The 14,272-nt window shown below is 38.1% G+C and overlaps 1 protein-coding gene across 19 annotated transcripts in view; it reads left to right on the top strand.

The window, feature by feature from the left end:
* RNF216 (ring finger protein 216) overlaps nt 1-14,272 on the top strand; it is a 133,353-nt gene that overhangs the window by 3,437 nt on the left and 115,644 nt on the right. For 6 of the 19 annotated variants that reach the window (XM_086373820.1, XM_086373813.1, XM_086373806.1 and 3 more), the window contains exons 2-3: nt 5,600-5,721; nt 12,065-12,195. In XM_086373820.1, coding sequence (XP_086229946.1) covers nt 5,655-5,721; nt 12,065-12,195 — 198 coding nt within the window. In that variant the 5' untranslated portion in view covers nt 5,600-5,654. Of the gene's footprint in view, nt 1-2,586; nt 2,692-3,873; nt 3,992-5,599; nt 5,722-12,064; nt 12,196-14,272 lie in introns of those variants that run through there. The other 13 variants (XM_086373815.1, XM_086373808.1, XM_086373817.1 and 10 more) reach the window with 4 other exon arrangements.

Below are 14,272 nucleotides of genomic sequence, written 5' to 3'. Positions count from 1 at the left end.
AGACGGCCCAGCTGCCTTTCCCTCTCCATGTAATGTCAGAGCTTTCCATGTGGTCTCTCCAGTAGGGTAGTCAGACTTCTTACATGGTCACTCTGGGCTTCCAGAGCCCTTGATGGAAGTGCTACTGTCTTAAAACTAAGCATGGAACTGGCAGAGCATTCAGTTTAGCTTAAATACTGCTGTCTCCCCTTAGCCTTCCCTGACTGCCTGATCTCTCTTAACTGTAATAGTCTTTGTATTGCAGTAAAGACCATACTTTGTAGTATACTCAATTGTGTGCATATTTTCTCTCACTGATGGAAGTTCTGTGAGGCAAGATCCATGTTGGATTTTCCTTGTTATTCCCTATGAGGCATAACACAGATTCTTTAAGTGTTAAGTAAATAATACCAGTTTAGTGCAGAAAAATCAAAATTTAAGGAAGCAAAAATATAAACCTACTGCTTAGAAATAACCATTATCAACTTTTTTGTGTTAATTTGATATTGATTACATATTAGTACAGGATTACAAAGAATGGCTATCTAAATATTAAGATGAGAAACTAGTATTTGAATGAAGAGCAGTAATCATTTATAGACATTTTAAAAAAATATGCTTGGAAGTGGTTTGTGGGGGCTGGTATAACCTGGGCATGTCGGCTTCTCCCAGCCTGGCCTGGCTCTCCTTTGCCCTGCTTTCCTTAATTACCCCAAAATCAATGTTGCAAAAGTGATGGGCATATTTTTGGAGATTATTCTGGAAAGCAGCAACACCACAAAACCCCAGGACCATGCAGTATTAGGAGCATCTGAAAGGAAAAGCGGAGAAGTGATGTGAATAGAGGAATAAGAAGGAAATAGTTTGTTTAAGACAGACCTAAGGACTCTGGTCACAAGGAAGCAAAGATGCAGTTTTGACATGAGAGAACCATGGATGATTCCCATCTTTTCCTGACTTCCTTTGTTTTCCAGATTTTCTATAATGATGTAATTTTTTATTACACTACATTGTGTAATACTTTATAACTGACAAAGAGAATGAGAAACTGGTTGTTGTCACATAAGCCACGTTACTTGACTACTTAAATATGGCTGTGATGAACAGCTCCAGTCTCTGGCAGAGGAAGCTATTTTCAGAGTCACTCGTTCATTCAACAACTGTGAGACACTGAAAGTACACTTATGAATAAGACAGAGTCAAGGGCATATGGAGAAAACAAAATGTGAACTCTTTCTCATCATGTGTTGATTCATTCATACAAGGAAGAGAAGAGTTTAAAAAAAGATCGTTAGGACACGACAATTGTAGGAAGTGGAAAGGAACATAGAAGGAGTACCATCCAGATTTCTTAAACTCTTTCAATATTACCACATGAGATTCTTAAAAAAAAAAAAAAAAAAGAATTCTCCACTGAGTAATGAATTGATGAATACATGCTAATTTTTGGTTCTAATTTGGAAGCTTTAACTGGTATATTTGACCATAAAGTATAATCATAAATGTATTTTTATAATTAAAGGCAAGAAATAATTGAACTGTTCTTTCATGAAAGGCATTTCCTATTTCTGAACTCCACTTTGGTGTCTGATCAGTAAGTAAAAAGACATGTATAGGTTCTTGTTAACTTCCAGAGGGGAAATAAAATTTCCTAAAGAAGGAAGTAAAAGTTGTATGTGAATAGTTACAGTACTAGTGAAAAGTAGCTTGGAAGAGGAGAATAAACCCCTCCCACCCCCACCCTGGTTGGGCTTTATTATCAACCCTTATTATTAACAAAACTGTACATCTGCTCTTTCCATTTCACAATAATAATAGTCATAATGTGGCCCTTACTGTGTTCCAGGTGCTGTACTAAACACTTTATATATATTTAACTCAATTTCAGAACAGCTGTATTCTCATTTCATGAAGAAAGAAATTAGGCCTGAAAGATTAAGCAGTTTATGCATAGTCACTGATATGACTGGTTGGTGAAACCTGGGTTCATACTTAGTCTGATCTGAGCCCAGATGAGAGGACTGAATGTCAGGAAGTTAAATGACCTTTACAGAGAAGCTAGTCAGGAGTAGAAATTTCATTATCAGACTTCTCTTCTCACTGCAGCTTGGGACCACTGTACATGCCATTGATGAGGAATCTTGCTTTTAAAGCAGCACTGGTAATCTGCTTAACTACAAACTTGACAGTCTAACCAAATTAGATATAAAATAAATCACATTTTCCTTTGTTTTCCAGTGTAAAATTGAAGGAATCTAGTTGTGATAAAAAAAAGAAATAGGAAATTTGGATATTGGAATTAAGTGTTCAAAGTACTTTTTGAAAGTTGTATTGGAAAGAAAAACACTTGAATAAAGGCAGTTGAAAGTGGACACCAAAGCTCTTTCCTTTATACTGTGCCGTTTGGAAATAACATCATTATTGTTAGTTCAGATGAGATACCTAAGCTTATGCTTGGATTTATAATTTTTAAACATTGAGATACCTTTGTCCAGTTATAGGTACCAGAAAGTTCTGTTGTAATATTTAAACACAGTCTTGCTATAAAACTGTAGTATCTTATGTTGAAAAATTCTGACATTATTTGATTGTCTCTTTATAGACATCATATTATGAGAAGACATAGTTTAGGGCCTACCTCTTTTGAAGCACGTGGTTTCTCTCAGGAAGACAAAGAAAACAGATTTTCTTGAGAAGAAAAACCTTGAGTCGGTAGGTTACAGATAGAATCTTGGAACTAAAAAGGTGCCGTAGCAGTTAAAATTGTCCCCCTTTGGTTCTTACTTGATTTTCATTCTTCTGATGTCCATCAGAGTAAAGCAAGAAAATGGTTCAAAAATCAAACTACAGAAAGACTTAAATAATCCTCTCCTCTTGACCCCCAAATACTGTTTCAGAGGGGCAAGCACTCTTTTTTTCCCCTGATGGTGACTTTTTTCCTCTCTAACCTTGCCATTTACAAGAAAAGAAAAAGAGCTTATCTATGTGGCTGCACCAGGTCTTAGTTGTGGCGTGTGGGCTCTGTTAGTTGCAGCGTGTGAGCTGTAGTTCCCTGAGCAGGCATTGAATCTGGACCCCCGGCATAAGGAGCTCAAAGTCTTAGCCGCTGGACACCACCACTCTTAATAATTTTTTGGTGAATAGAATATTTTTTTAATTTTAATGTACAATATTTCAGTCTTTGCTTTTGTGGACAACATTTTTTCTATCCTGTTTAAGATATCTTTCCATGGGGAGGGAGGCGGGACTGGGGTTCAGGAGGGGGCCCACATGTACACCCATGGATGATTCATGTCAATGTATGGCGAAAACCACCACAGTGCTGCTGCTGCTGCTAAGTCGTTTCAGTCGTGTCCGACTCTGTGCGACCCCGTAGACAGCAGCCCACCAGGCTCGCCGTCCCTGGGATTCTCCAGGCAAAAACACTGGAGTGGGTTGCCATTTCCTTCTCCAATGCATAAAAGTGAAGTCGCTCAGTCGCGACCCCATGGACTGCAGCCTACCAGGCTCCTCCATCCATTGGATTTTCCAGGCAAGAGTACTGGAGTTGGCCCACCACAATATTGTAAAGTAATTAGCCTCCAATTAAAATAAATAAATAATTATTTTTAAAAAGATATCTTTCCCAGGTCTGATTTTTGAAGGTATTTTATGTTATCTTCCAGAAAGTTTATTATTTTACCTTACCATTTAAATCAACAGTTCACATAAAAATTATTTTGTCTAAGGCATATAGATGAGGTCTAGTTCTTTGATTTTCCCTATCCTCCCAAATTACAGCTTTCCAGTACAGTGTCATACAGTTTAAAAATCGTATTTTTACATTGCTCTGCAAGGCTACTTTTGTCATAAATGTCCACATGTAACCAGATCTGTTCCATTGGTTTTATTTAGCCAATACTGCTGCTGCTGCTGCTAAGTTGCTTCAGTCGTGTCCGACTCTGTGCGACCCCATAGACGGCAGCTCACCAGGCTCCTCTGTCCCTGGGATTCTCCAGGCAAGAATACTGGAGTGGGTTGCCATTTCCTTCTCTAATGCATGAAAGTGAAAAGTGAAAGTGAAGTCGCTTAGTCGTGCCTGACTCTTAGCGAACCCATGGACTGCAGCCCACCAGGCTCCTCTGTCCATGGGATTTTCCAAGCAAGAGTACTGGAGTGGGGTGCCATTGCCTTCTCCGTTGCCAATACTACATTGCATTAATTACTATAGCTTTATAACAAGACTTAATATCTGATAGTATAAATTCTCTGTCTTTTTGTTTATGAATGCTTTGCTTTTTCTGGGGTCTTTGCTTTTTCTTGTAAGTTTTATAATCATCTAGTGCATATCCATTTAAAAAATATGAGTAAGGCTGTATTAAACTTGTACACCAATTTGGGGAGAACTGACATGTTTACATAAGATAATCAAGCATTCCAACCCATGAATGTGTATGTCTCTTCCTTTATTTACTCTTTAATTTTTCTCAGTGATGTTTTACAGTTTCTATGGAGAGACAGAATAGTTCACCATGTCACAGATAGCAGAGTATCCTTGTTTTTTGTAGCTGAATATTATTCCATTTTCTTTACCCATTTATCTGTCATTGGACACTTAGGTCGTTTCCAAGTCTTAACTATTGTAAATAGTGCTGCAGTGATCATGGCAGTGCAGATATCTTCAAAATAGTGATTTCATTTCCTTCAGTTATATATCCAGAAGTGGAATTGCTGGATCATGTGGTAGTTCTGTTTTTAAAATTTTGAGGAACTTCCATGCTATTTTCCATAGTGTCTATTCCAATTATAATCCCACCAACGGTGTAGAGTTTTCTTTTTCCATATCCTGCTAGCATTGTTATCTCTCATCTTTTTGAATGAATGATAGTCATTCTAACAGGCAGAGGTGTTTTTGATTTGCCTTTCACTGATGTATAGTAATGTTGAGCACTTTTTAATATCTTAATTTGGGATATTGGCTTATTTGTGATTTTTGCCATTGAGATGTACGAGTTCTTTATATATTCTGGATTTTAGCACCTTATTAGGGGTTATGATTTGCAAATATTTGTCTCCCATTCAGTAGGTTGTAGTAATTGAGTTTTTAATTTTACTTTTTAGAATATCTTTTATTTCCTTTTATTTATTTTTTTGTTGAATTTCACTTTTTAAAAATGTATATCCCATCTAGTCTTTGATCCTTTGTTCATCTTTTGTATGTTCTTTTGCAGGAATTTTTTTTTTTTTAATTTTAGTTTTTCCTCTTCTGTTAACTTTAGTTATTCATTTAAAAGACTGAAAAAAATTTTTCTTTTTAGTGGTGTTTTCACTTTATAAAGACTTCCCTGGTGGCTCAGACAGTAAAGAGTCTGCCTGCGATTCGGGAGACCCGGGTTCGATTCCTGGGTTGGGAAGATCCCCTGGAGAAGGAAATGGCAGTCCACTCCAGCACTCTTGCCTGGAGAATTCCATGGATGGAGGAGCCTGATAGGCTACAGTCCATGGGGTCGCAGAGTTGGACAGGACTGAGCGACTTCACTTTCACTTTATAAGCTGAGGATGCTATCTTGACTAGATATGTGGGAAGATACTCCTTCATTCTTAATAATTCTCTTTTTCTTTTTCACACCCTTTGGAATAGGTGGTCGCCATGTTTAGATATTAGCAAGCACATAGGTGTATGTCTGTGTTGGAAAATGGCAGAGGGAAACAGCAGTGAAGAGGTGATTCACTTAAACAATTTCCACTGCCACCGGGGACAAGGTAAGTGTGCCCGTTTTCTCTCTTTCATCATTGCTTTTTCCCTTAGTCTTGTTATATCATATTTGAAATTAATCTGTTTTGTACCATGTAGAGTCCAGAAATGTTTCATTTTCAGACCTCAGAACATCAGATTTAAAAGGACTCATCAGACTAGAAGTTTGTGTCAAATGGTGATACCTGCTGGCATGAGTGAAGTTTAAGAGTCTTCCATTACAAGAAGATTGAATCTTAAGAGACAGGAGGGTGGGAACAGTGGTAGTTCTCAGTTTTTGAAGGAATGGTGATCGCAGAGGAGTACAGTTCCTCTAGGGCTGTATGTTCTGATTGTACTTAAGGTGCTGCTAATGCATTTCTGGCCCCCTCATACAAGGCCTAACTTCTTTTTTTCCAGAAGACTGTGGTTTAGCCTTACAGGGAATTTTAGGACATGTATTCCTTGACTGTACAGTGTTTAAAATACGGGGAAATTCATTGATTCATAAAGGGAAGGGACCCTTCATTTCTTTAAGATTTCAACATCATTCATTATCAGAGAAATGCAAATCAAAACCACTATGAGGTACCATTTCACACCAGTCAGAATGGCTGCGATCCAAAAGTCTACAAATAATAAGTGCTGGAGAGGGTGTGGAGAAAAGGGAACCCTCTTACACTGTTGGTGGGAATGCAAACTAGTACAGCCACTATGGAGAACAGTGTGGAGATTCCTTAAAAAACTGGAAATAGAACTGCCTTATGATCCAGCAATCGCACTGCTGGGCATACACACTGAGGAAACCAGAAGGGAAAGAGACACGTGTACCCCAATGTTCATCGCAGCACTGTTTATAATAGCCAGGACATGGAAGCAACCTAGATGTCCATCAGCAGATGAATGGATAAGAAAGCTGTGGTACATATACACAAGGGAATATTACTCAGCCATTAAAAAGAATACATTTGAATCAGTTCTAATGAGGTGGATGAAACTGGAGCCTATTATACAGAGTGAAGTAAGCCAGAAGGAAAAACAGAAATACAGTATACTAACGCATATATATGGAATTTAGAAAGATGGTAACAATAACCTGGTGTACGAGACAGCAAAAGAGACACTGATGTATAGAACAGTCTTATGGACTCTGTGGGAGAGGGAGAGGGTGGGGAGATTTGGGAGAGTGACATTGAAACATGTAGAATATCATGTAAGAAACGAGTTGCCAGTCCAGGTTCGATGCGCGATACTGGATGCTTGGGGCTGGTGCACTGGGATGACCCAGAGGGATGGTGTGGGGAGGGAGGAGGGAGGAGGGTTCAGGATGGGGAACACATGTATGCCTGTGGCAGATTCATTTTGATATTTGGCAAAACTAATACAATTATGTAAAGTTTAAAAATAAAATTAAAAAAAAAAAAAAAAGATTTCTAAATGCATGTGAAATTTCCTATCAGATCCTAATTCACAGTTACACCTAGGCTAAAAGGAAAACAGTTACGCTGATGAGTAGAGAAGATTATAAAGTCCATGGAAGAGGTTGTACCTTTTTTTATGTTTTGCTATTGATAGTACTTTGTATTTATGAAGACTTTTTTCCCAGCAAAAGATAAAATTTTATATATATGGCTTTCAGAGCATTTAAAAATGAGCAGGGAATTCCCCGGTGGTCTAGTGGTTTAGGACTCCGTGCTTCTGCTGTAGAGGGCGCAAGTTTGGGGAACCAAGGCCCCACATGTCATGAGACACAACCAAAGAATAAATAAATAAAATTTAGAAAATTTTATTAAGCAGATAAATAGAGAAAATAAATTTGCTTAAGCTATGCAAATTATAAAAACAAGAAATACCAATTTTTTAAGCTATTATTGATAGCATATTCTAAGTTGGTAGTGATTATAGCCATAATGTGTTGTTGTTTAGGAAGTTTTAAATCCTAGCTATATTTGTATATATGATCAGTTCCGTATTTTCCAAACATGCATATCAAATTAATGTTGTGGGGTGTTTTTTTTCCTAAATCGGATCTTAAATATACTTGAATAGAGTTTCTTTAAGAACAACTAATTCTGGAAAACTACTAACTTTGGAGATGTATTTTTCTGTTCAACAAACTTTGTTTTGCACACATAGTGAGGATTTGTTTAGGCAGAGTTGTTTTTATTAGCTGTATTAATAATTTCTATTGTGTCATCCCCTTAAGCGTTTAAGTTTTTAAATCATCTTTATTGAGGTATAATTTACATATAATAAGTGCACACATTTTAACTGTATATTTAGTTCAGTGACTTTTGAAAAATGAATATACCCATATAACCACCACCACAGTCATGATGTAGAACATATCTAGAAAGATTCCTTTATGCCCCTTTGCAGGCAGTTTTCGCCCAACTCCTGACCTGCTTTCTGTCACTATACAATTTCATATAAATGGAACCATACAGTATGTACTCTTCATACTTGAATTCTTCAGCACAGCAGTTTTTTGATTCATCCATATTCTTGCATGTATCAGTAATTCAGTTCTTTTTAATTGCTGAATATTATTCACCTGGAAATTCTATACCCAGTGAAGGTAGACTTAAAAATGAAGGTGAAATAAAGATTAAAATTACAAGAATGAATAAAAGATACATTATGCAAATAGTAACCCTCAAAACAGAGCCTTCAGTTCAGTTCAGTCGCGTCTCACTCTTTGTGACCCCATAAACCGCAGCACGCCAGGCCTCCCTGTCCATCACCAACTCCTGGAGGCCACCCAAACCCATGTCCATCGAGTCGATGATGCCATCCAACCATCTCATCCTCTGCGTCCCCTTCTCCTCCTGCCCTCAATCTTTCCCAGCATCAGGGTCTTTTCAAATGAGTCACCTCTTCGCATCAGGTGGCCAAAGTATTGGAGTTTCAGCCTCAACATCAGTCCTTCTGTGAACACCCAGGACTGATCTCCTTTAGAATGGACTGATTGGATTTCCTTGCAGTCCAAGGGACTCTCAAAAGTCTTCTCCAACACCACAGTTCAAAAGCATCAATTCTTCGGCGCTCAGCTTTCTTTGTAGTCCAACTCTCACATCCATACGTGACTGCTGGAAAAACCATAGCTTTGACTAGACGGACCTTTGTTGGCAAAGTAATGTCTCTGCTTTTTAATATGCTGTCTAGGTTGGTCATAACTTTCCTTCCAAGGAGTAAGCGTCTTTTAATTTCATTGCTGTAATCGCCATCTGCAGTGATTTTGGAGCCCAGAAAAATGAAGTCAGCCACTGTGTCCACTGTTTCCCCATCTATTTGCCATGAAGTGATGGGACCAGATGCCATGATCTTCGTTATCTGAATGTTGAGCTTTAAGCCAACTTTTCCACTCTCCTCTTTCACTTTCATCAAGAGGCTCTTTAGTTCGTCTTTACTTTCTGCCATAAGGGTGGTGTCATCTGCATATCTGAGGTTATTGATATTTCTCCCGGCAATCTTGATTCCAGCTTGTGCTTTCCTCCAGCCCAGTGTTTCTCATGATGTACTCTGCATATAAGTTAAATAAGCAGGATGACAGTACACAGCCTTGACGTACTCTTTTCCCTATTTGGAACCAGTCTGTTGTTCCATGTCCAGTTCTCTGACCTGCATATAGGTTTCTCAAGAGGCAGGTCAGGTGGTCTGGTATGCCCATCTCTTTCAGGATTTTCCACAGTTTATTGTGATCCACACAGTCAAAGGCTTTAAATTATCAGATAACATACACAATACAGCCAGAAGTGTCAATGAAGATAAAAGTTTTTAAAAAGTTAAAAGAGTCGGGGAAGATAAAGCAATTCTAATCTCTATGTGTGTAGTAATATGATATCAAAATATACAAAGAGAAAATTGACAGAACTGAAAGGATAACTGGACAAATCCACAGTCAAAATGGGAGATTTTTAGCATGTTTCTTTCAGTAACTGAGAGAGAGCAAACATATACAAACATTTGTATGAATATAGGACATTGGAAGAACATGATCAACAAATTTGATACAATAGACAGGAATGTTGCACCTAATATGTTTTCCAAAATTGACCATATTTTGAGGTACAAACAAGTTTCGATTTCCTACACTACTGGTGGTAGTGTAAGTCGGCATAGACAATTTAGGAAGCTGTTTGACATTGTCCACTAAAATTGAGCATATGCTTTCCCTCAGCACTTCTGGAATATACCCAGCTGAAATGAGTATACCAAGATAGATATGCAAGAAAATTCATAACAGTATTATCCAAAATAGCCAAGACTGGAACCAGCCCAAATGTCAAATGTCAACAGAAAAATAAGTAACTTATTCATACATATTCATGTAGTAGGTTACATACAGAGGAAACTGCATAATGCAACATCAACATCATGGGTATATCTCAGATGTGTTATTTGCATGGAAGCCAGAAATGAGAGAATATACACTCAGAAACTGATCTGTGGAGTTAGGCTCCTAATGTGCTAGAAATGTATTTACCAACATTGGTGATGGTCACACAGGTAGGAGCCTTTTGTATGAATCATAAACTTAGTTCGGTATGTTTATATGTGGTGTTTTGGGGAGTATCTTGTCAACCATTGGGATTCACTGTGAGATGATAGGTTTAAAACCAACTTTTTTGCTGGGTGCCCCAGGCTTGTTGTCTGTCTTTTTTTCTGGGCCAGTTCTTCCTGAGAGGAACCTACAATTTCCTGCATGTAGAATCTGAGACTGTCTGCCAGCATTCAAGGGGCCAGTTAACAGAAGGCAGCAGAGTCACTCACTATGACTGTTTCAGGGACGTGCCTTTTCTCTCTTGGCCTGGTGTCTGGTGACTCTCTGTATTGGTGACTCTTCAAAATGGACCTCCACAGGGTGGGTCTTCTGGAATGGCTGAATGAGAAACTTGGCAAATCCTCTCCACAGAATTAACAGTAGAATTAGAATTGTTTAAAATAACCATTTAAAGACTGGAAATGAACAAAGGCATACAATAATTGAGAATATTTTTCAAGGAAATCTGTGATTCTGCAACATGGATTAAGCTGCCTCTGGTCAGCTGCCCTCTGCAGACTGTGGGTTTGATCCTTCTCCACTCCTCTAGATTTCTTGCCTCTGAAAATCTGCTGTTTCCAGAATTTTGTTTAAATCTCTTGCTAGCTATCATTTCCTTTTTTCTTTGTGTCCTAAAAAGAAGGACACTTTTTGCTTTTTCACTTTTTACGAGTTCCTTTACTGTCATTTAAGTGGGGTTTCAAACTCAGTGGTGCTGGTCACTTGGTTTCATTCTGCCAGCCCTCTACAGTGCACTTCTGCAGGCCCTCAGTTCAGTCAGTTGTTAGATACATCAGTCTGCTGTGTAGGTAGCATTGGACTTGAAATCAGACAGGCATTTTGTGTGGGTTTTCTAAGCTAATACAGCTATTTTCTGTAGGCACTATTGTTAACCTTTCTTCAATGATGAGGAAATGGATGCCTAAAGAAGTAAATAATGGCATCATGTAGCTAGTATGTGGGAGAGCTGAGATTGGGATCCAGGCAGTCTGACCTTAGATCCCATTGACTTACCTATTTTAAACTGCTGTCCTTGGCATCACCACAGCCCTGTTACAGGGATGAAATGAGATTATTGGTTTTATATTGCTATTCAAATTGTTGGGTACCATGAAAGTACATGAGGCATTAATCTTGAGAAAAATAATTGTGCTTTATGAAGGAATTATCAGTTTGTGTTATCCAGTAATTCATATCAAATGTGATCTATCTTCAAGTGAATAAAAGGAGTTAGAGACCTTGAACAGAATTATTACATCTAGATGGCTAGTTGAACTTTGGTTGTGTTTAAAAAGGAAACTAGAAAGCTTAACTTGCTTACTGTCGTAGATGCTAAATGGGTATTTGCATAAATACTCAAGATTTATATGTAAGATGAGCAAACTTTAATATAAAATATTAAGTGAAAATTTAACTGTTTCTGAGTGAGTTTTTTCAGACCTATCAGTTTGAATAAAACAGTGTTTTATATTCCCTTGGAGGAGTAGAGATGAGATGGGAGGCCATGATTTCACTGTTCAGTTGCCAGTCAAGAAGATTTTATCAACAGATTCCTCCAATCTAGTATAAGAAAAAGTTGATAATCTTGATCATAGTAATTGTCAGATTTTCTCTGATGATTGCCAAAATGAATTATTGGCAAAGATCAGCACAGAAAGCTCATTTTAATGCTTAGGTGCATGTGCTGCCTGAGGAGATAAGTTAACACTCCAGTAGCCATGAACTTGGCTTTAGGTTTGACCCTTTTCATGCCAAAGTTGAATTAAAGGACTGAATATGATTATGCCCACCTCCTGATAACAGTGTTCTTTCTCTCTGCCTACTTTTAGACTGGATCAATCTCAGAGATGGACCCATCACCATATCCGACTCCTCTGATGAGGAGGGGGTTCCAATGCTGGTCACCCCAGCTCCTCAGCAACATGATGAGGACCTGGATGATGATGTCATCCTGGCGGAAGTGAGTTTTCTGAAATTTACCATGATGAAATATATTTCAAATTAATAATTGATTCTTCGGACACTAAGTTTTAATAGAATAGCTGCGAGTACTCTTAGAGCAGTATTTAAATAATGTTGGAGTCACCTGTTCTCTGAAGTTTTGGTAGGATTTTCCCTAAAGGCATTTGGGCTGTTTGTTTTCATGAAGGACCGTTCTTGGAAACTGTTTCAACTTCCTCTGTGGTGATCCACATGTCTGGATTTTCCGTTGCTTTTTATGATTTTGTTCACTGATACTTTTCAGTGTTTTTTTAATGTATTTAATAGAACTAAACAAAATAGCCTGTTCTTTCTATTTACTCTACTTACTCTGAATCTATGGCTCCTCCAATTTTCCTTTTCTGTTTTAGTGTACTTGTGGGATTTTTTGCCCTTTTTCTTGATTTGATGAGTTAACCATTATTTTCCCTCTTGTCTTCTCTTTGACCCAGTCCTATGAACAACTAACCACTTGTCTGTATAGGGCTTCCCTGGTGACTCAGATGGTAAAGAATCTGCAAGAGATGCAGGTTTGATCCCTGGATTGGGAAGATCCCCTGGAAAAGGAAATGGCTACCCACTCCAGTATTCTTGCCTAGAGAATTCCATGGACTGTCTCTATACATTTGCCTATTCTAGACATTTTATATGAATGGAATCATATACTGTTTGGTCCTTCTTTCATTTAGCACAAGTTTTAATGGTCATCTATGATGTAGCATGAATTGGTACTTCAGTTCCTTTTTTATTGATAATGTTCCATTGTGTGGCTGTATCACATGTTGTTTCATTGATTGATGGACATTTGAGTTGCTTCTCCTTTTTCACTATTATGAATGATGCTGCTGTGAACATTCATGTGGAAGTTTTCCTGTGGACATATGCCTATAGTTGATTATATAGGTGGGTTTTGCCTAGTGGTTCTACTTAAATTAAGAGACTAAAATTTAGTGAGTGAATTCATCTAATTTTTGTTTATTAACATGACTATTATGCTTTTTTTAGTTCTCTCATAGTGTTTAATATGCTTTACATTTTTACTGCTTTAAAAAATGATCTTTCACTATGTTCCCTGCATCTTTGAGGTTTAGTTTTTATTTATATTGGGGTCATCTGTTCTTGCTGGTGATTTGAAAGGTTTTTATCCTTAGTTTTTTTTTTTTTTTTTTTCAGTTACTGTACTTAGTTTTATAGTTTCAGATGCTGTTCTTACATATGTCCTTACATGTTGATTTATCAGCTTTAAGTGTATCTTTCAATCCTCAGCTTCACTTATTTCCCCTCCCAACTTTTGATAGTAACTGTATTTCTACAAAACCATGATTTAAAATATGTATATTAAAATAGCTAATTATTTCATCACTCCATTGTATTCTCGCATCTCTCTTTTCTTATTTCATTCACTCTGTGGTACAGATTTCATCATATGTGCCACTCGTCTACCACTTCTTTTTTCAGTAGTTAGATATCTTTGTGTAGTTTCTGTGCTGTTTGTTTTTTATTACTACTCAACTTTGAATGCGTTTGAAATTTTCCTGGACCGGCTCTTCGTTGGCATTTATGTTGGGGAAGGGCTCAGGCACTGTTCATGGCGAGCAGGAATTCTTCCTATGACAGAGGGTGTTGGGGCTGCATGGGGCAGGGAAGTGTGCTTACATGCATGTGTGCACTTGTTTCTTTCTTACTGCCTAGCCGTGATTGCCACCTCCAGAGCAGCCCAGATCAAAGTTCTCTCTGTCCTGCCTCACTGACAGCCTACCTTCAGCAGGGACGTCTGTCTTCATTCAGTCTAACCTCCTCAGAAAATCCTTGGTGCCAAACAGCGTGCAGATTCCCAGTGTTTCAAACAAGGGACTGTTGCTTTTCCCTCTGCAGGCCACACCACTTGCTTTGAAGAACTCTGCCTTTCTGGAGCTTCCTCTGCCTGCCTGAAATCTGGATGTACTTCTCCCACTGCATTTATCAGCTCCTCCTCACATATATTGTGATTTGGGATCACAAATGTGTGCTGGTTTATTCAGAGATCTTCAGTTCTTTGTCTCATTCTCTGTGGACTG

This window comes from Bos grunniens, chromosome 25 (genome assembly GCF_055505025.1).
Source record: "Bos grunniens cultivar Pamir isolate PY7600 chromosome 25, Bosgru_T2T1.0, whole genome shotgun sequence".
NCBI lineage: Eukaryota > Metazoa > Chordata > Mammalia > Artiodactyla > Bovidae > Bos > Bos grunniens.
This window is presented reverse-complemented; position numbering and strand designations above follow the sequence as displayed.